General features: G+C 44.3%; 1 protein-coding gene across 1 annotated transcript in view; it reads left to right on the top strand.

Moving 5' to 3' along the window:
- ttll12 (tubulin tyrosine ligase-like family, member 12) overlaps positions 1 to 23252 on the top strand; it is a 60713-nt gene that overhangs the window by 2014 nt on the left and 35447 nt on the right. Inside the window, exons 3-4 of the mRNA XM_068717053.1 lie at positions 3069 to 3267; positions 4204 to 4363. Of these exons, the coding sequence (XP_068573154.1) occupies positions 3069 to 3267; positions 4204 to 4363 (359 nt within the window). The remainder of the gene's footprint in view (positions 1 to 3068; positions 3268 to 4203; positions 4364 to 23252) is intronic.

Raw genomic sequence — 23252 nt, 5'->3', positions numbered from 1 at the left:
CCAGAGGCTTAAAATTGTCAGATTTTGAGGAAAATCATCGCATGCAAATCATAACCATGAGAAGAGGGGTCAATGTATAATTTTATGTAACGTGTATTTAAAGTCATTTTCTCAATCTCTACCATCATTTCACATGAGTGCTAAAGTTTAGCTAACTCTGGTGTAAGCTCTCTAAGTACGACAGCCGTGCTGGTGTGTGACGTTTATCAACAGCGTAGCCTACACAGAGCCTGATTGGCTGGAAAGACCCCTCGTGAGAAGAGGTGTGTAAACACAGACGTAGAATCCATATTTTGCTATCAGGAAACAAATTTAAATAAAACTGACTAAAACCAACCACTAATTCTAACTAAGCGCCACAAAATGGTCAAATTGTCGTATATTATGGCTTTATTGATCTACATCATACAGAGGGCAAAATTATTGTACAAAAAATACAATCATTATTGTATGCCTGGCAACACTGCTCTGTAGGCGAAAAATGTATGCGTGTGCAATTATATTCCTTGCTTGCTAGATTATCATTATAATCTTGTAAACATATTCCGTGGGGTTAGTAATAGTTCATGTAGTTAAACAGTCGCACATTCATAAAGCTATGAGTGGTCAAGTGTGTCTTGTACTCTCATAAAATCATATCTGTTCACTAAAGGCCTTCAGCAGTGTCTCTATTGTTGTGTCCCAAGGGAACAAGCTGTCCTTTGTGTATATGCTGCTGGGTCAGCTTGACCGAAGGGATTCTGGTACATAGAGTCATTAAAACACAGAGGGTTGAATGGTACAAAGCCGAGGACGGAAGGAAGTTTAAGGTAAACTTAATTTAAAGTACGCCCATGCACAAAGAATTGATAAAGTAAAGATGTAAACGATATGTCTACATGACAAGCGCCCAAAGCATTGTTAATGTAAAAATGTAAGACGGGATGTCTCCATAACGAGTTTATAAAGAATTGATTAAATATAAAGATATAGACGTTAGGTCATCATAATAAAGCTTCTATAGAAGGAGAGCAGGAGACATTAGGTCCAACGCCAGGGGTACAGCCAAATAAGGCTTCATTAACGGATACATGATACATCCCATGTAACCAGATCTCCCAAAAAGCCCCAATGTACCAGGACAGAAAGTGTGTCGTCAAATCTTAACTGTATTACACAATGAACAAGATGACTGTTTAGAGGAACATTGACTTTACTTTGAAGCTCCATAATCAATAATCGTTGCACACCGTGCGCTTTTTTTGCACAATTAATTGTTGTTTTTGTCATGTGTACTTAAACACAGAACACTAATATTTTACACATGGAAAAAAGCTAGGTAATGTTTTTCTGGAGCAATTTTTCTGAGTTTTTGAACCGCGAATAAAGACATCAACCAGTCACGTTGTGCAAAACGAACATGTTCAATAAGTACACTTATGTTGTACCAAGATGTCAAACTTTATTACTCATTTTAACCTTCACAAAGGCAGCGCAGACCAGATCCACTTCTACTATTCTTAACTTTCACAATAAAAGCCCTAGACACTGTAATTGTTTACCAGAGGGAATATTTTTAATTCACTCTGAGCATTTCGCTCAAAGGAAACTCAATAAATTAGCTTTCAGTCGCCAGGGGTACAGCCAAATAAGGCTTCATTAATGGATACATGATATATCCAATGTAACCAGATCTCGCAAAAGGCCCCAATGTACCAGGATAGAAAGTATGTCGTAAAATCTTAACTGTATTACACGATGAACAAGATGACTGTTTAGAGGAACATTGAGAGCGGAAGGGTGAAAAGAGGGGGGCTGTTCATAAAAGTGTGAACAAGGGTATAAAGTAAGGAACATTTCTGTGTATTGTCAGTTGAGTCTGGACAACTCGGGTTACTTGTAATGTGTGATGCAAATCAACCTGCGTGAACTGAAGAAACTCCAATCTCGCTCTTGTGTTCTGTGGGTGTTTGTTACTGAGTTCCTTTCAGTGAGAATCTTGTGGTATCGCACCACGAGTTAGATAGCAAATAGTTATTAAGCCAGCTTTTAAGTATTAAGTTTAAGATGACGTTAAAGTCCAAGAAGTTGATCATAAGACAGAAAAAAACACAACAGCTGCAAGCTGAAGAAACAGGGGGATTGTGATTGGCCGAAAGGTGAGAGGGCGGTGACTGTCAAGAAAAGTGAGATATGAAATAAAAAACAGTGTGAAGTACAATTGTTATTGGGTAAAAATGCCAATAAAAGCTGACTTTTAAAAGAAGAATTTTGAAATACAAAATGAGTCCCGCAGTTGTAAGGAAAATAAGAAGTATGAAATAACTTTTAAAAATAATGAATCATTTTTTTTAAGTGATTATTTTGTTTTTAGATATTTATTTAAAAATGCACACTTTGGAGCTCCATAATCAATAATCGTTACACACCGTGCGCTTTTTTTTTTTTTTGCACGATAAATTGATGTTTTTGTCACTGTACTGTACTTTAATACAGAACACTAATATTACACATGGAAAAAAGCTAGGTAATGTTTTTCTGGAGCAAGTTTTCTGAGTTTTTGAACCGCGAATAAAGACATCAACCAGTCACATTGTGCAAAACGAACATGTTCAATAAGTACACTTATATTGTATAACAATACAGAGGTTCTGTAGTCTGAACCAAGATGTCAAACTTTATTACTCATTTTAACTTTCACAAAGGCAGCGCAGACCAGATCCATGTCTACTATTCTTAACTTTCACAATAAAAGCCCTAGACACTGTAATTGAGGGAATATTTCTAATTCACTTTGAGCATCAAAGGAAACTCAATAAATTAGCTTTCAGTAGGTTAGGTTATACGACGGTTTACCTCAGAGACGGCCAGACTTTGCTCTAGGTCAATAGGATCCTGGTAGTTGGTCCTCTGCCTGCGAGGATCTATTCAAACCTTTTGTAGAAAAAGTGTTACCACTGTTGCAAATTTGCATCTGATGGACATATGGATATATATTAATTTGAATTTAAAAAATGCATCTTAAATTGAGTTTTTACAATGAGCTGTTGACCTGAACTTCAGTCCATCTTCCACTACGCCGTCTGCAGTGTCTACCTGGTGGATCACGCCTGGACGTACCGCGTGGACCATGCCCGTCAGCAGCTGGAGCAGATCCCCGGCCTGCTGCCCAGAATGGCCAACCTCATGGGGGTGGACTTCCACGGCGAGGCCCCTGACCCGGACACGGTGGAGCTGGTGATGGAGCGCATGTGGAAGTACAACCAGACTTATAAACTCTCCCAGGGGGTATGTCAAAAAACCTGATCCACCCTCTCATTCTCGCTTACCACACTTCCTTATACTGTGACGGTCCATTATTTACTCTACCAGATAGATTACACAGCCACTATGTAACTGTCAGTCTACCAATACACTGCTTTTACATGCCAGGATGAGAATTGCAGTAAAAGCGCAAAAAAAAAAGAATACGCAAATTTTGACCAAACTGCTGAAACTCGGAGAGCCGGTCAAAACAACACGGCTACCTTCTAATCTTCACGTTCACCATGAAGTGAACACAGATACATTTATTATTTATGAGAAATCAAATCATATCTGAGACTAAATGATTTGCAGCTCAACAAATGAAGAGAAATCATGTGAACTTATAAAAGAGGTTGAATGATACTGCTTTTCTAAAAGAAGATTCATTCTATTACTAGAAATAGAAAAAAGATACTACACAATACCACTCACTATGAAGATTAAAGGTTGTAAAGGTCACAATTGTTTTGTCTTCAGGTGTAAAAACCACAGAACGCTTTTGTTTCCGCTGAAGGCTGGGTGTCTACAGGTGTTTGCTCGCCTGTAGTTCACCAAAGTTTGACAATGTTGCAACGATATTTAATCTACAATTAGTTAGTCAATTCATTAATTGATTAGTTGAACTCTACAGAGAACTAAAGAGAGAGGCAGGTTTTTGGTGGGGTGGGTCTCTTCCATTTTAGGTGGCTACCACGTCACTACAAAGAAGTTTGCTTGGTTATAGTCACATTTTTCATTAGAAAGCTGACGACATACTTACGGTATGTGAAACCAGCAGCCGTTAGACGTATCGGTAGTGAGACAGTGAGATTGGGCGTTAGTTCTCAGCCGATGGCACAATTGCAGACGTAAAAACACATTAGTCTCTCTGTCCTCCTCCATCTTACTCTTGTCGTCCTGTTGTGATTTCTCGCGCAGTCTCCCGAGGATAAAGTACCGGTGTGGTACATCGTGGATGAGTTTGGCTCCCGGGTGCAGCACTCCGACCGGCCCAGCTGCAGCATGGCTCCCTTCTTCTACGTTCAGGGCGGGCTGGCATACTCTGTGCTCTGGCCCCTGCAGGACCTGCTGGGCGGAGGTGAGAAAACACACACACACACACACACACACACACACACACACACACACTGTTGCGTTTTCTCTCTTCAGCAGATATCCCCAGTGGTCTTTTTTAGGCTTCTCGTCTTTAGTAAACCATCTAGTTACACCAGGATAAATGCCGCCTCCCGCCCCCTAGGTTCCTTACTATGGTTTACCAATGTTGTGCAACGATTTCAAGGAGGATTTTTGAAAAGGGGTCTGGTTAACGTAGGTTCACTTCGCCGAGCGAATAGACGATTTAACTACTCTGAGGCAGGTAGTACCTGTGGGTGGACTTCCCCACTTTGAACAGCCTTGTTTGTTTTATTTTGTATCGTTTTAATGTCTATCACCAGTCTCAAGTTTTATAGGAAGAATACACACTCATCTTCACGTCACAGGAAGGTGCCTCGTCTTAATGCTGGGTCTGAATGGGGTTCACGCGGACCACAAAGATGTACTCAGAGACAGAGGTTGAGTTCTCTATATCCCTTGAGTGGGTATATCATAGTACTTTTATTTCCGTTACAGGTTTATCAAACAAGTAAGATTTATTTTACATGTTTATTCAACAAGCAAGCAAGTAAGCAAGCAAGCAAGTGTATTTATGTCATGTCCTGTAGGTTTTGATTCATGTCCGTAGGTTTTTGTTATCATATCACCTCCCGAAGGCATTTACTAATATGTACTAATATGTCCCGTAGGCTTATATGTGTATTATCATATCCCGATTGACATAGTCAGGGAATTGACTAATATGTACTAATATGTCCCGAAGGTTTTGCGTAGACTAAGAGTCTGCCGAGCGAAGAGAGCTAAGAGTCCGCTGATCAGAGCGGAGAAAGTTTAAGAGTCCGCTGAGGGGTGCAAAGAAAAAGACTGAATCTGAGAGTGGAGATCTTCGGTGTTTATGTGTTTCTGCTCTCTGCCTCTCACAGGATGTGACAGTTGTCTTAGGGCATTCCGCTTCTGATACCAAGCAGAGATTCTTGTGTGTACATTATGTCCTTCTGAGGAACATCCTGTCATTATGACATTAGGTAACATTATGTCCTTCTACCAGGAAGCCTGTTGGTATGTCGAGTGTACGTTTTGTCCTAGTACAGTCTCTCTGTTTCTTGATACGGAAGGCTCAGCCTTCAGGCATGAGGTGCTTTGTGTGTGTGTGTGTGTGTGTGTGTGTGTGTGTGTGTGTGTGTGTGTGTGTGTGTGCTATTGATGAGCTTTAATACATGACTGTACACAAGTAGTGAAGAAAGAATAGTTGTTTACATAAATATTATATAAATATATATAAAAAGCATGAATGACCGACAATAGACTAAAAACAAATGTGTTAGTACTGGTGTTGATCCGTAATACTGACGCAGAAATCCTGTTGTTTGAAGGAGACGTTTTCACAGCAACATAAAATAGATATTACAGAGGGACTTAACTTACAAGCTTATAATACATTAATACATCATTAATACTGCTAATTCCAAGATTTTATGAAAAAGAAGTAAAAAAACAAAAGGATAGAATTTAACACTTTTGATGGTTTACACTGGCTTCAGAGTGGTTGAAGTTATTTTTGGGACGGTGGTGAAAAAAATTGTCTGAAGCTCTGAAGACCAGCTGCTTTAACAATACGTCAAAAACAATTTGTATCTGCCAATAGGGATTGTCAACGATCCACAATTGCTATCGGCGGAAAACCGCATGACGTGGCCATCTCTAAAAGTGATACATTACATTACAGTCATTTAGCAGATGCTTTTATCCAAAGCGACTTACAATAAGTGTATTCAACATAGGTATTCAAGAGAACTACACCAGAAGTCATAAGTGCATCTCCTTTTTTAAACAAGCATCTAAGAGCATAAGCCAGAGCAAAAGTACAGTGCAGAAACAAACTACTACGAATACAATAAGTGTTAAGTGGAAGGCTGTGTCGCACGCGGTGCTGCCGCACGCTCTAAACATGTAAATAGAAAAGAGGCCTTCTGTTTGAAACGGACAGAAGTGAACGAGGATCCCTCAGAAGTGGGTGAGCAAACTGAATGGACCTCGCCAGCGACGGACGGACCCCGGGCTGCCACCGGGGTGACTATGGATCCACGAGAAGGACTGTGAGAAGGGGGAGAGAGGCAGAGGACCAGTTCTCTCTCTATATGACTCACTCACCTGGCCTGATGGAGAGTTGCTGCGGGGGAGCTTCTCCTGCACACCACCTCCAGTCCGCACCTGGAGACGGTTCACCCCCGTGCACTCACCCGACTTTGCCTCGATAGCCTCTGCTAAGAGAAACCTTTACGGGTAACCAATTGTCCCAAATAGTAATAAATCACCAAAATAAGCACAATTAGTTATTCGTTCGCTTTATTTTCTTGATCGCAAACCATTGATCTACTTTTAGTATAATCTATCGCTCGAATAACCGTCGGTTTTTATAGTCTTAAATTTTCTACCCCTGCTCAGAGCCCAACCGATATAAAGCTCTTCCAAACTCATGGTCGTTTAGGACCGGCTTGAAGCGGGGCTTCCCCGGGTCTCTCTTAACTGTAGAAAATGGATGTGAGTATATGTATGTGTGTGCAAAAGTTGCATCAGTTGTGTGCCTTGCTGGAAATCCTTCAATTTACCACAGGGGCTGGTAGACCTCCCCCCGCTGAGGAGACCCCTCTCTCGGAGTTCCGATGTCCCCGGAGAGATGGGGGAAAAAGAGTTGTCTAAAATAGTAAAATTTGTACTTGTTTATTTTGTCCAATTCAAAGTATATTTCTTTTGGTTCAAGTACAGAGAAAAATGATTAACAAAAAGTTTTTTTTTTTAAATCAAAAAGGATTAAAAACCCTAAACTCAGTGAGCAAGCTGTTTTCAAATGTCCCGAGATTTGAATAATTACATTTGAACCCCACACAGGTAAAGACCTGGTGGACTTTTCCCCAACTTCTGCCTCGATTGTCTAAAACTGAGAATATTTATACTCTAGAAACACCGTGGGAAAGTTTCAATCCCCCTCGATGCCTTCCTCGTGAGGCATGACATGGGCATGGTAACCCCCCTTAATTAGGGCCCGAGCACCGACGTAGTCGGAGCGGAGGACCTATTGTTATTCTAATGTTTTTTATTATTATTATTATTATTATTATTATTATTATTATCGTATCAGTTTCATCGCAAAAAGGAGGTGCTTGGGATACTGGGAATCTTTTGAAATTTGGCACAAAATTCAATGGTGGTGAAAATTCCAGTATTATTGGGGTGTCCAGCTGCGGCATGACATTTTGGCTCGATAGCGCCCCCTACAGAGTAGCCCCAACTTTGGGTTTCACCTAGCTGTATGAAATTTGGTAGGTATGTGGAACGTGATGGGACGTACAAAAAAGTCAAAAGGAGGTATATCCTAAACCAAACAGGAAGTCGGCCATTTTGAATTTTATGACGTTTTTGGACCGTTTCAAGGCGCCGTACTTTAACGAACTCCTCCTAGAGATTAAACCCGATTGCCTTCAGATTTGGTCAGTATGCTCTTGAGACCTTGGCAGTGAAACGATACTCAAAGATCAAAAAGTTATCGAACTATGTGTCCGTGGCGTGGCAGCAAAAAAACACCATTCGCCATGAAAAAGGAAGTTGTTGTAACTCGGCTGTACATTGCCTAATCTGCTCCAAATTTCTCATATGTCATAACATCCTGACCCTGAACACATGTATATGACAATTTTGAATCATAGTAATAGCGCCACCTAGTGGCAACAGGAAGTCATAGGTTGTGTACTTTGACACCCTACTGCTCACAGATTAATCGGATCCCTCTCAAATTTTGTCACAAAAGCCTTAAGACCTTGATAATGCTTCATTGTGAAAATTGTAGGAAGTTGTCGAAGCGTGGCGACGTGGCGGCTCTGCGAATTTCGATCCTTCGCCATGAACGAATAAACTGATGTAACTCGACTCCGCATCATCAGATCTTTACCAGATTTCACATGTTTGATTAAACTCCAGGCCTGAAGACATCTGCATGCCAATTTTGAATCATAGTCATAGCGCCACCTACTGGCAACAGTAAGTTAAAGTCTTTATACTTTGGCTTGTTTCTCTTAGTTGGAAAATCAGATCAACATCAAATTTGTTCCACACAAATGTAAGAAGTTCATAATGCCAGTTCTCTAAGCTTTTGATGTTTCGTCGAACGCCGTTGCCGTGGTAACACAGTCTTCGCCATGAAAAACGATGGTCATTTGGAGAGGTTAAAAAAGCTCGAAACACAAGCAAACTTGACACACAGATCACAAGGCCAAAATGTAGTTCTATAATATGATTTTATTCAATCAGAGTGTTAAATCGGCTCAATAGCGCCCCCTACAAAATTTTGACGAAGCAGTCCTCGCAGTACGTTTCACATAGATTAACAAAATTTGGTAGGCACATGTATCACATGTGGACTTAAATAAAAGTCTCTTGGGGCCATGCCCTAAACCCAACCGGAAGTCAGCCATTTTGAATTTAGTCTGAATTTCTAGTGTCGTTTTTTCAATTTCCAGGCGCTCTACTTTAACGAACTCCTCCCAGGGAACTAATCAGATCAACTTAGAATTTGGTCAGAACAATCTAAAGACCTTTGTGATTAAAAGTTACTCAAAGCTTGTTGTTTTGTGAAATGCCGTTGCCGTGGCGATGCATTCCTCGCCATGAAAAACAAAGGTGTTTTTGAGGGGCTAAACATACTCAAAACAAAATCAAACTTGTCACACACATTTAAAATCCTGAATGTAGTTATCTGATGTGATTTTAATGCTTCAGAGTGGCAACTCGGCTCGATAGCGCCCCCTACAATATTTCGACGATGCAGCCCTCGCTGTACGTTTCACCTAGATGTATGAAATTAAGTAAGCAGGTGTATCACATGTAGACTTAAAAAAAAGTCTTAGGGGTCCATGCTCTAAACCCAACCGGAAGTCAGCCAATTTGAATTTTGTATGAATTTCTTGTGGTTTTATTTCCTTTTCCAGGTGCTGCACTACGAACTCCTCCTGGGGAAATAATCCGATCAGTTTAGAATTTGGTCAGAACAACCTAAAGACCTTAACGATTCAAAGTTACTAAAAGCTTGATGTTTCATCGGATAACATGGACTTGGTGTTGCGGCAATTTTACATGATTCGCCATCATCCATCAAGCTTTTGTAACTCAACCTTACTTTGTCAAAACTGCCCCAAACTTGACATGCTTGATTGCTGTCGTGATTTTAGGACATCTGCATGCCAATATTAACTCATAGTCATAGCGCCACCTACTGGCAACCACGGACGTAAACAGAATTCTATCATAACAGCGGCCCAAACAGGGTTTGTGGGCACACCATGAGAAAAAGACTTCTCTGATCTAAATATGTGCAAACTAAGATGCTTGGAGAACAAAAGTTAATCAACAGTGTTTTTCAAACCATGTCAGTGGGCATTAGTATAAATGATCTGTCCAGAGCTTCTACATGAGAATCAGGTTAAATGTTACAATGAATGCTTCACACTACAATCTAAAGTTACAGAAGAGCTTAAAATGAAAATAGTGTCAAATTAAAGTGTTCAAGTAAAAACAAATGACACTGCTGTTCTGTTAAGTTTCATGTAAGTCCAAATACAATCAGTAGGACACTGCAGGGAGTTGAACTCCATCCTAGTAACCTGACAGTCTGTTATGTTACAAATACTGAAGCACATTCACACGTTCATTTTCTTAATGATCTTAACAGGCTTACATTTATAATTGTATCGGAGGTACACTCAAAACATTTGAGGCTTAAGACCTGGCAACATGGTCTTGCTATGCTGCTGGTCGACGCAGGAAATATCATCTAACTTGTGCATGCAGTGTATGATGGTCACAGAAATGCATTGCCGCATCAACCAGAGTCCTGCCAGTACCCTCGACGTGTGTGACGTTGCGAGGGCCCGATCAATGCTGCTTGCAGCTTTAATTTAGTGTGAAATGCTCCCACACCTTGGATGACTTAGGTCGTACTGATGTCTCTGCCTCCGCCATGTGTTTCAGAACAACGTTACGGGTCTCTCCGATGGTCTTTCCTCTACCTCCGCTCTGCTCTTTTCTTTTCTTTTTTTTTCTTTTTTTTTTTGCTCTGCGCTCAACTCAACTTTTTTTTTATACTCAAACATCTCCGCGACTTATTGAGTGGCGTAATAATCGCGCGACACAACGAATCGATAATGAAATTTGTTGCCAACGCTTTTAATAATCACTTTTAATCGATATTATCGATTCGTTGTTGCAGCCCTATGAGATACCACAGGATTCTCACTAAAAGGAACTCAGTAACGAACACCCACAGAACATAAGACAGAGATTGAAGTTTTCTTCAGTTCACGCAGATTTATTTGCATTGCATAAAATACAAGTAAACCGAGCTGTCCGGACTCAACTGACCAGAACAAAGAAATGTACCTTACTTTATTACTCTGTCCCCCCCATTCAGGAAAACCCCCCTTCTTATTACTCATCAGCTCTCCACTTTCCTCTAAACAGTCATTTTGTTTATCATGCATACAGTAGAGATTCATAACGGTCCTTAGATCCTGTTTCCAAGGGGGCGTGTGGGACATTGGGGCGCCTGTGATGTACTGTTGAATGTCCAGTGTCTATGCATCTACTATGCAGTTAAATGTCCAGTGTCTATGCATCTACTATGTGTGGGCCCATGTGCTGCTTGGGATTCAGCGTAAATCTATCCCCTGCTCTGTCTCCGTTCTCCCCCCCCTCCCCTTTCTGACTTCCTTAATGAATCTGCCAAACTTCTGTCTCAGACAACATGAATGACATATTGACCAGAGATACGCAGGACGGTCAGGCTGACCCAGCCGCTTATGCAAAGGGTATCCTGTTTTTCTCGGAGACTGGGTGGGCGACATGGCTGCTGGCCTCTACTCGACCCTTACCTCATATTTTTAGGAATCGAGCAATACATGAAATAAGTGACTATTCAGGGGTCTGTGAATATACAACTATGCATGAACTGAGTCTGACCTCAAAGATAAACTCAAAACCAAGGAATATAGTTGTAAAAGCATACATTTTACAGATAAATGACCACACATATGAGATAAACTTAAAGCAAATAATACAGTTATACTCCCTCATGGTATACTTTCCCTCTCTCTTTGTAGTTCTTCTCCCTCTTACTGATGGTTCTATCTTCTCCTAAGTTCTAGGGCTACCCTCACTCGAGGCTACGGTTACGTCTCTATTTCTGGGACTGTGCCTTGAAGCCGGTCTCATTGCATAGTGTTTGCAGATTTCCCTTTTCTCTGCTGCAGTTGCCAGTGGCATGTAGACTGTAGGACGCACCATTTTGTCACAGCACTGGTAGAAGGTGCATGTATCTGAGTGCTTGTGTGCAAGAACTTGTAGTCTTCGTAGTCTGACTGGGGTATGGGAGCACCAGATTGGGAGAGGTCCTACATACGCCATCCCAACAGTGGAATGGGATTGTTGAACCACTGAGTGTTTGGCCACTCATCCGTGGAGATGGAAGGGGTTGTCCATCATCAAGGCTAGGACAGGCACTTTCCAGAAATGGATCTCCTTAGTGACATGGAAAGATAACACTTTCCATTTCATGGCAGAGAAACAGGTGAAGATTTGGTGAAATGGGTGCACAATGACATGAATGGGACGGGTGGTTATTCTTTGAGTCACAACATGTGGTCGTGACATGACCATTCGGCTGGCATTGGAGGAAGAATACCTCCATTCATCAAAGTCTGAGTCTTTATCCATCAGGCCACTTCGTCGTACACTGGTTCCGGCGATAGGATGTGGGCGCTACCCTGTTGTTGAAGCTGGTCTGGATTGAGTATTGTCCTGCACCTCCTAGCATTCTGGTGATCATGATCCGAACGCAGGAGAGGACGAGTAGACTGTCAACAGGAACTGTGGAAGCAGTGCACTCACCACAAACGCAATGAGGCTTTTTCCTCCTCCTCCTACCGGTGGCCACCATTTCTCTGATCCGTAGGATGCCCCTGCATCTATGTCTGCTCCGAAGGCGTTGGATATACTCTTGAGGGCTTTAATGACTTGGGACATGTTGGCTGAGATGTCTCCAGCGATGGTGTAGCACACTCCGGTTTCATTTGGATACAGTGTTGCACACAGACCACCTTGACAGGCCATCAGAAAGTCTAGGGCGGCTGAGTGTTGGAGTACGGCTAGGCGATGACTTTTGTCGGCCTCAGACAGGTACTGGAATCCGGTTATGGTTTCATTGGCAAACTCTTGGGTGGTGATGTTGTAGATGTGGTCGGCCGGGAACGGGACTCCGTAGAAGGAGAATAGTCCGATTCCCCATTTTTCTTCTCCCAGGGAGATACGGAAATGGAACGCCTTCATGGTGTGGAACTGTGCTGTTGATCTTTTCACTCTGTCAGGGTTGATATGGTGTGTGCCATCGGGGTGCTGCTCCATCGGGACTTCAGCAGCATGGTAAGGTAGTTGTAGGGTGGCCAACCCACAGCATCCATTGAAGTCGGGGGGTAGGACTGGGTATGCCTGGTTTCCGCAAGCCCACCACATCCCCTTTACTGCCACTTGATGTAGTTCGGATGATATGTTAGTTGGGGATACGGTAATGTCTTTTGGTCCCTCTTCGCTCTCCACCTTCAAGGTGTAGTATTCACCCAGTTCTCGTCCCCTGGCATCTCCCTCGTAGGCTTTACAGGTGCTCACACCTAGTGTTTGTCCAGTCCCATTTCCACATCTGCACCATTGAAGCGGTCTCACCAAGACTGGTATGCCCACTATCTCTCCGTCCATTGTGAGGTCAGCTTCCCGGCTCAAGGCAGTTTTCAGCCAGCTGCACTCTCGTGGTGTGGGGATCCGATGACTTCTTTGTGGTCCTCCCCCTATCTTGCTCAGGTCGTATTGCTGCATCAGAAGGATCGCTGTTGCGTGACACCGTTGCACCGGACATGGGGGCAACAGCTGGTCTCCCCACCTCTTCCCATATCAGTGGAATAGGTACTCGTACCAGGTACAGTTTAGGCGTCTTCCTTCCACTCAGTCCATATGAAAGCTGTTGGTACCACTGGTTTCCTCGAGACGTTTGTTCTTTCAGGGTAGAACTGTCGAACCCAAAGGCCTGGTATTCGTCCGCCTTGCTTCCTGGAGATGGTACTTTGTGACTCTGCACCGAGACTGTTATGGGACCTGGGATTTGTGGGTCAGATCCCCTTTTCTTCCGTGAGTCGGTGGTTTGTTCGTTGCTGCTTGCATAGTGGAGGGAGGCCTGATATTTCTGCTGTTTTCCATTGCACGTCCTGTCGTAGTAAGTTCTTATTTCTTCTGGTATGGGGGCAGGGGCTTGTGCCAACATCCGGAGTAATGAGATGTAAGTCTCTAGTCCACAGTGGTTGTCATAGATTGCGGGCGGGACCATATGTGGCCTAGTCATATGAGCCGTGGAGTTGCTGGTTTCAGTGGCAGGGACAGTTGCAGCTGCTGTCGTAGGTGGGTCTTTGTTGACAGGTCAGATTGTGATTGCTGTCATAGTTGGATCTCTGTTGACAGGTCTGGTTTTGATTGCTGTCATAGTTGGGTCAGCAGTAGTCGCCGTCAGTTGTTGACCCTCTCCATCTGTGGCAATCGTCGTCGGTTGTGTTGGTCCTCTGTCGTCATGCAATGGTTCCTCACAGGCCCCTTTCCCTGGCCATGGTTGCACTCTCAGGAGGAGTATGATTGTGACTAGCATGTTTCGACAGGGGAGGTGTTGTTGCTGTTGGTTTGGTGCTTGGCTGCCGCTCTCGTCCGTGGTCGGTTCGGCTTTAGCGTAGCATCCTCTGTTGTCGGCTTTTCTCTGGTCACAGGGGCAACAACCTTGTTGCAGTGGGAGATGTGGTACCAGTGAGGCTTTCCTTCGACTTTCACTGCCTTGGGCGTGGTCAGCACAACCAGGTGAGATCCAGATTGTCTTGGCTCATCCCACTTCCGTCTGTATTTTAATGTAGACCCACTCACAATTATTTACAGTGCTGTTGAAATAATGAAAACAGACGTGATGAATCTACTGTAAAGTAAGTCGCACAAACACAGGAGGAAAGAAATAAACAGAAGAAAAAAAAATAATAATAATTAAGAAACCAGCGGGCCTCCGGGTCGATCCGAAGACGGTGGACCGTATTCTCTGGCTCCGTCACAGCTTGTCTCTCCTCCGTGGCTCCTTTCACCTGCTGAAACCGGACTGAATGTATACATGTTAGACGCTGAACATAACTGCGCAGTTCTTTTGTTAATAAGTCCAGTGGAGGTCCCTTATGGGGTCCCCTCAAATATGGCATCGGCATGGGCCGACCCGTAAGCATTTCATGCGGTGTTAGATGCGTTGTTCGGTTAGTTTGCATTCTCATGCTCATTAGTGCAAGTGGTAGTGCAGTCAACCAATCCATCTTAGTTTCCCTGCAAATCTTAGCTAATTTAGCTTTTAATGTGCCATTAGCTCTTTCCACCAATCCTTGCGATTGGGGATGATAGACACACCTTAACCTCTGTTTGACCCTCAATGACTGACTTATTTTTCTCACTACCGCATTGTCAAAATGAGTACCATTGTCAGAGCTAATTTCATCAGGAATTCCAAATCTTGGTATGACCTCTCGGGTTAGAAATTTGGCTACCTTTTATAGCATCTGTTTTTGCTGCTGGACATGCCTCCACCCACCTGCTGAATCTGTCAATTGTGAAGAATTTAAAGTTAAAAAGCAATGTGAGTGTGTTTAATAAGAACACCTAGTGGTGGATATAATGTTATAACATGTTTATTTGAAGAAGTGTTAAATCATAAAAGTATAATCATTCTATGTATTAAACTATAATATATAGTTACTGAATGTTTTGAGGGAAAGAGAGAGATCTTTGGAACAGGCTTTTCAGATCTGAAAACAACTGTATGTTAATGAGATGAGTTTGGAGAGCCGGCTTCAGGAATGTGAGGTGTGAACAGTGGGGGAAGGAGATGTATTGATCAAGCAGAGATGTTGATGAATACAGCCCTAAGGAAGCGTGGGGGTCGGGTACACGCAGTTTTACGAGGAGGAGGACAGGTCGGACCAGCGGACACTATTCAGACATTATCCGGATCACTTATACCAATGGAGAGCATTGTCAGAGTACAGGAGGAGACAATCGGATGTCAGCCAATTACACAAAGCTGATAATGGACTTTTGAAAGTAAAAACATTGTTCGGAGAGACATAATTCAGTTCTTCATGGCGATCCTCTTTTACAGCAAACTGGCGTTTGTCAGCCTGTTGGGAGGGGAGTGTTTGAACTTGGTTTCGCGAATCCTTACTACCGATAGTGTAATTCAGTTTGTAACTGTCTTTTAGCTTCTGTGAATTATTAAAAACTTTTTCATTGTAAACCGGATCCAGCTGACTTTTTGGCGTGACTTCGTCGCTCAAACAACATCAGAGCGAGAGGTCCGCAGCCTCCTGCGAGGAGAGGTTAACCACCTTTATACAATCACCACCAAGACATTCCTGTTTACTGGTTTTATCATGTCGATGAAATCAATAACAATGTGTCTGAACGGACCGTCTGGAGCTGGTATATGGCCTGGCGCGACATGTGATTTTCGGATGTTGTGCTCCGCGCAAATTTTGAATGATTATAACCATATGTTGACCATAGGCAGCATGTATGGAGACCATCAAGTATTCTGTAAATTCTTCAATAGTTCCCCTCTGGCTACATGGGAAATCCCATGAGCCACACAAACCAACTGAGGTAAAAGTGAAACAGGTGCAACCAACAAACCAGTGTGAGACCGGAACACTCCAGAAGCTGGGTCCTTAGAGGCACCCCTGTTAAGCCAAAGTTGCTGCTCTTCCACGGAGGCAGTTGACTGTACCTCCACCAGAGCTCGCAAAGAGGTGGTAGGATCTGTGTCGTCTGAATCACCGCCTGGGGTGGTTTCATGAATATCACCGGTTTGGCTCAACATGAGCTGATCATGTGTGCAAGAGGAAGAAGAAGCAGACACTTTTGCTGCGACGTCCGCCACATTATTACCTCTGGTGACAAAGTCAGTTGATATGCCATGTGCTGTACATTTGACAACAGCTAGAGACGTTGATAAAGTCATAGAATACAAAAGCTCAGCAATGAGAGGACCATGCGTAGCTGGTTTACCATCTGCGTGTAAAAACCCTCTCTGGCGCCAAATGGCACCGTTCAAGTGGCACACGCCATGAGCGTACACCGAATCGGTGTAAATGTTACAAGCCTTACACTGTCCTAATTCACATGCAGTGGATAGTGCTTTAAGTTCAGCCACCTGTGCAGATAGGGGAGAATACAAAGGTTCAGACAGTAAAGTGTCAAAAGCGCTTAACTCTGGATTTGGAGAAACAACGGCATACCCTGCCGCCAACCCGGAATCAGATTGGTAGCAAGAGCCATCAACAAACATGGAGAGCTGGGGGCGTGGCAGTGGCTCCGCCTCCAAATCTACCTGTGCTTTAAGGAATCTACTGGACACTGCAACGCAATCGTGAGGAGTACCTTCATGTGGAAGAGTAAGACGTTCGGCCGGGTTAACTGTATGGCAACGAGAAATTGTCAATTCCAGAGCGGACAGAATTACGTCATAGCCCGAGCGTCGTGCATTTGTGATAACGAAATTTGGGGCTGTCAGCAGCGCATGCAGGCCGTTACCGGTATATAACGTAAGGGCATGACCCATGGTTATGGTAGAGGCCTTCTCATAGGCGTAGGCGGTGGCTGCCAATCCCCTGTAACAGGGTGGCATGTCAGCTTGACAGTAGAGTCAAGCTGAAGTAGGCCAAAGGCTGCTTATGGCCTCCCTTCTGTTGAGTCAATACGGCATTAGCAAAACCTTGTTTCTCTGCCACATACAAGTAAAAGGTCTTGGAATAGTCAGGGTTCATTAGTGCGGGAGCACTAGAGAGATCAGATTTCAGTAGTACAAACGCTTTTTCCGCAGCATCATTCCAAAATAAGATTGTGCTTTTGTTTTGAACCGCTATTTTGATGAGATCACGTAGAGGTTGAGATTTGAGTGCATAGTCTGAGTGTGGAGTCTTGCAGCTCTCTTCCGAGGTATTTTACCTTAGTTTGACAAAATTGGAGCTTCTCTCGGCTCACCTTGTGTAAGCCGAGCATTTAGCGCCCCTTGACTAAATGCTCAAGGACTGCCATAGAGTCTGATTCACACTGCTCTTTTGATGATGAGCATATGAGTCATCAACATCAATGACAGTTGACGTAAGATCAAGAGAAGATGAGTCAGCTGACAACAGGCGGTTAAAGACGGAAGGGGACTCGCTATACCCTTGCGGAAGGCGCGTGTACTGATATTGCATTCCGTCAAAGGTAAATGCAAACAAATATTGTGATTCTGGATGAAGGGGGACACTGAAAAATGCTGAACATAAATCAATCACAGTGTAATACTTAGTGTCTGGTGGAATCCCTGACAGTAGAGTTGAAGGGTCTGGTACTTGTGGAATTTCTGCCACAACAATGTCATTTACTGCTCTCAAATCGTGCACCATACGCCAATTGTTGAATTATGTTTTTGCACAGGGTAAAAGGGAGTGTTACACAGACTTACAGTTTGTTCTAACCTCCAGCCTCGAGCAGGCCATGAATCGTTTCTCTTATCCCCGAGGTTTGTTCCTGGGACAGAGGTTACTGTCTCTTTTTTGGCAGTGTGGCGTTTGGTTTGAGATGGATGAGCACCTGCCCTGCCGAGGTCATGTACTCTGTGATCATCTGTGGAATGTTTTGTCCACAGTGGATTAGGTAATTCATTCAGCAACGGATGATCGGGCATTCTGCCATCGGATTGATCCTCATCAGCCTGTGAAATTTCCATTAACTGGTGCACCGTTGTTCTATCTAAAACAACTTCTTGTGCCATTGTCGAGACATGTCCTACCAGTGCAATTCTGGTCATAGTTCCATCCGCTGTTGTGGATGTGGGAATTGTCCGTTGGGAACCACTGTGCGTCAATTCCGCATTTTACCATACGACCTAAGTCTTTAGGAAGATGATGTGGTGACACGTGCGGTGTAGTGTCTTGTTGGTTTTGGTCGGGATAGTACCAGGCCACCAAGTTAGGGTTCAGGTGTGCTTCACATGCTACACCCTCAGGTCCACAGTAGATATCGGTTAACTTAAGTCTGTGTTCTGTGTTCATCATGACTAATTCCCATAGTGATCGATACTCCTGGTCTTTGTGCCGGGGATCATAATGTAGAGTACAATGTAGCGGGTCTTGAACCATTGCATAATCAGGTGACAGAAAGCGAATGTATGGGCTCCACCTGCGGAACTGGTCCCAGAGTGTAGAATCCGGGTGCAGTTCTAACCAATAGACGCTGTCATCAGTGGGTGGGTTGTCATGGGACAGTAGCGTCATCATTGTAGCATGAAATAGATCTTGGTCGGGGAAGGTAATAGTCACACCAGTTGGGCTGCAGTGTATTACGGCTCCCAATTTACATAACAAATCTCTTCCCAGCAGATTGCATGGAGTTGTAGGGGAGTACAACAGTGGTGCATATATGGTCTTGTGCGCTAGCGTCAGTTGTTGAGGCTCAGTGAAAAATAAAACTTGTCTTTGTCCCGAGAAGCCAGTGACACGCTTTGTTTTAGCGGATAGGGGGAGGCATTGGCCGTCTTTCCTTCCAACGCTAGTGAAGGTAGCTCCAGAGTCCACCAGAAATGGTTCAGATGATTTTCAATTGATGTCAATGGACAGAGTGGGTTCTTCCCTCGCTGTGGTTGTTTGTACACTGAGCATGTACTCCCCTTGTGGCTCCTCTGGGCACCCCTAGAACTGAGGCGGGGGCTGCATGCCTTGAGTCCGTGCCGTGTACTGAGGCTGCTGCAGCTGTCTTGGTGGTGGCGGTCCAAAGTGTTGTGGTTCATAACGTGACTGTGGATTATACGGTTTTGGGCAGTACCGTCTCATATGACTCTCATCCCCACAATTCCAGCACTGGTATTGAGTCCGTATCTGTGGTGGGTTCTGGTATTGATGTGTCCAGTTGTTCTGGAGACCTTGACCTTGGTTTGTCACCTGTCTCATGCGTAGTGGCGGTCCATGTGGGGCAGGTCTGTGATATCCAGGCGGGCCATATCGATTTCCGACTCCTCCTCTACCTCGTCCATGTCCCCCAGCTTGGAAGTTGGACCCTTGCCATTGTGGTCGATGATTCGGTGGACCACACATGGGTGGGGTCTGTTGAACCGCTCCCTAAGCTCCTCCGCTACATGTGTTCACAGGCTGTGGAGCTGGTTGTGGAGCTGGAACAGGTGCATCGGTTGGAGTAACAATTACCGCTTGCATTTTAGCTTCATTGCGCCTCAGTTTAGCTTCTTCCATGATGGCACCCAGCTGACTCTTGGTCAATTTCTCAGTCAGTGCTTGGATGTCTTCTTCACGCTTCTTTTGGGCCTTGCAGTACTTGTTGGCGTAATGCACAAAGTAAGTTTGGCGCTCTGGCCATGGTTTTTCAGAGAAGCTCACTACTTCCTGTATGTCGTCTTGTACTTGTTCGGGCATGGCAAGAGTCAGTTTGTCATTAAAGAATGTTTTAGAGATTGTAGACTCATCCCAATCATGAAACGTGTGTTCTTTCCACTTCGTATGGAAGTCTTGTATGAAGCAACCAATCGCCCCGAGGCAGCAGAGCGAAGTGGTCGGGCGGGGGTGTAAGGCATCATCAATGGTGATGGACAGGTCCCGGTGTGGGCAACCCTTCCCCGGGAGGAACAGTAGCTCAGTTTTGTCTAGGTAATGGATGGCAAATCCTGCAGTGTGTTTTTCAAATGTTGTAACCCATGCTTGGCCTCCTCTGGTCATTCTTGGGATAGCTTGTGAGATGGTGGTCATGTCAGTGTAGGACCATGGGGTATACGTAGAGTTTCCTCCTCTGTCGACACGCAGTGGCATATTGTAGTCATTGTTGTCTTTCAGATGTTTTGTAGGTGGCTTTCTTGGCTCACTGAATCCGAGACGTTCTAGTGCGAGTAGGTTGAGTCGATTTCGTAGACCGTGGAGCGTGGTCCATGTAGGCTGAGGCGTCGGAGGCCGCTCTACAGGCAGAGCTGCAAGGAGCAGGTCTTCCAAGTCTCCTTCAGTGTCCTCGCCGGAGGCGCTGTAGGCTAATGTATGCGGAAGACGGTTGGTTGTGATACTTGCTGCTTCTGTTATAGCTGATCTTGCCTCCTGTATCAGATTGGAAAAAGCATTTATCGTTTTGTCCAGTTACTGCTCAGCATGTGTCGTTGATCGGGCGAGCTGCTGTTGTTCAGCTTTAGCAGTGTTCTTCCTTGCCTTCATCCAATGGTTCCAGTATGATTTGACCTGAAATTCTGCGTGGTGTTGGTTCAGGCTGAGAGGCGGGCGTAGTTGCTTCTTGTCTTGGCCAGGGTTTTGGTGTCTGTTTTTGTCTGGCATTAGGGATCAGGCATTTTGCTTTACGGTTTTGGCATTCTTGGTAATGATCCACACCGTCTACTGAGTCAATGTTGACAATATGCCTTTCACGTTTGGGATTTGGGGATTTTGTAAAGTGGTGCTCCAACAGTTGCACTCCAAATTATTCAACCCCCATTTCAAATTAGGTTTATTGGCAACATTTACAAACTTTCAGCTGTTTTCAACTCAAACAAGGACAATTTAAATAGCTCAACACAACTAATACTACAAGTGGTTTCTCCTAATTTAACACAAAATGCCACTTTTAATGACTACTGCAGTCTCAAAATTATTCAACCCCTTCATGACAAGCATCTTTAGTACTTAGAGCACCCTTTTGGTGTTATGACCTGATGCAAACATGATGCATAGCCAAACACCAGTTCTGACAGCGTTCCTGAGGAATCTTAGCCCATTCCGTTAGATTGCATATTAGTCAAGAGAATTGTCCAAAAAGTTAAGAGAAGAGATCATTGCCTTGCACAAACAGGGAATAGGATACAAAAAAATAGCAAAGGCACTGAATGTTCCTAGAGATACCTTTGGAAGCATAGTTCGCAAGTTTAAAGTTAAAGGAACACTGGCTACACTACCTGGACGTGGCAGAAAGAGGAAGCTATCAACGGCTGCCAACAGATTTCTGAGGAGGCAGGAGGCATACTAAACACTGAAGGTCTCCATGCCAGAACTCCGAGACGTACACCACTACTCACCCAAAAGCACAAGAAAAGTTGGCTCCAAAATGTTCAAAACCATATTAATAAGCCACAGAAGTTTTGGGATTCTGTTCTGTGGAGTGATGAAACAAAACTGGAACTTTTCGGGCCCAAAACAGAGAGACGGTCGATAAGCAAATCCTCCCGTTGATGAGTTCGGTTTGTGTTTTATTTACTTTTAGCAGTGTTGAGCATATTTTTGTACTAATCCTTATCCTGTTACCCTTGCACATCATTGTGAAGCCTGGAGGAACAGCTGAACTTCTAAACTCACTTGCATTTGATAAGTATCTTGTTCTTGCTTTAAACTAAAGTGTCTTGATAGCTGTACTTAGGCCTGCTTTAAACTAACTTGCTTTAAACTGTCTCGATAGCTGTACTTAGGCCTGTCTCAGTGGCCTCAGTTGTGAAGTGCTTTCTGAGTTTCTGCTTGTTTGAAACTGCTTGTTTGAGCAAGACTTGATTGCTGATTGCAAAGGCGGAGCTTCCACTCCTGGCAGACAATGAGCAATCAGTAGATAGCTGTACTTAACCACTGCTGTAAGCGTCAGCTTTCAAGTGTCTGGCAAACGAAGGCTAGGGCAAACAAAGGCAACAGGCCGACGTTTTCAAGCCCGACTTCGTCAAGCTAAGACTTCTCAAGCGTGTACTACCATATGTTTGCATCCTATTTCTGTCCGTTCCTCTGCCCGGCGGTCACGTAGACATTGGGCAGCTTTCAGGAGCCGTGACCCCACTAACCTCATCTATCCTACTCTCTCAGCTCGGGGCGAGGAAGTGGTGGCGGGGGGGCTCTGGAACTGCCAGTCGGCAGTGCCGAAAGCTGAGTTCATCTCAGGTTACGCTTCCTTGCTCTTCCTTAACTTTCTTGCTCTAACTGAGACCTGGATCACACCAGAAAACACCACCACACCCGCAGCTCTGTCAGATGTGTACTCTTTCTCTCACACTCCCAGAGCTGCGAAGCGGGGTGGTGGTACTGGCCTGCTAATTTCCCCAAAATGGAAATACTCTCTTGTCTCTGTTCCTCAGTTCTCCCCGTCCTCTTTTGAACTTCATGCTGTTACTGTCACTTATCCAATCAAGCTCACCATTGCTGTTGTGTATCGCCCACCAGGGCCTCTTGGTGAGTTCCTGGAGGAGCTCGACACATTAGTCTTGCACTTCCATGACGATGGCTCGGCACTCATCCTGCTCGTTGACTTCAACATCCAGACCGATAAGCTTGAACCTCTTCTTTCCTTCTTCTCCTCCTTTGACCTTTACCACTCCTCCTTTGACCTTTACCACTCCTCTTCTCCTCCTACCCACAAGGCTGCAACCAGCTTTATCACTCCCCTCCAGCTCTCTGACCACTATTTCATGTCCTACTCCCTCTCCCTATCCCCTCCCCCCTTCACTTCCTCCACCTACCCACATGGTTTCTACCCGGAGTCATCTCCGCTCCCTCTCCCCTGCTGATCTTTCCTCTTCTGTCACCTCTGCTCTCCCTGACCCTGAATCCTTCTCTCTCCTATCCCCTGATACTGCCACTGATCTTCTCCTCTCCACCCTTACTTCTTCTTTGGACAAACTCTGTCCCTTCACCTCCAGGCCTGCACGCCCAACTCCACCTGCCCCGTGGCTGTCGGACTCAGTGCGTACTGATAGACGGAGCCTATGAGCG

Source organism: Cebidichthys violaceus, unplaced genomic scaffold (genome assembly GCF_023349555.1).
Source record: "Cebidichthys violaceus isolate CVI_PGR_0920_01 unplaced genomic scaffold, fCebVio1.0.p SCAF_21, whole genome shotgun sequence".
Taxonomy (NCBI): Eukaryota; Metazoa; Chordata; class Actinopteri; order Perciformes; family Stichaeidae; genus Cebidichthys; species Cebidichthys violaceus.
This window is presented reverse-complemented; position numbering and strand designations above follow the sequence as displayed.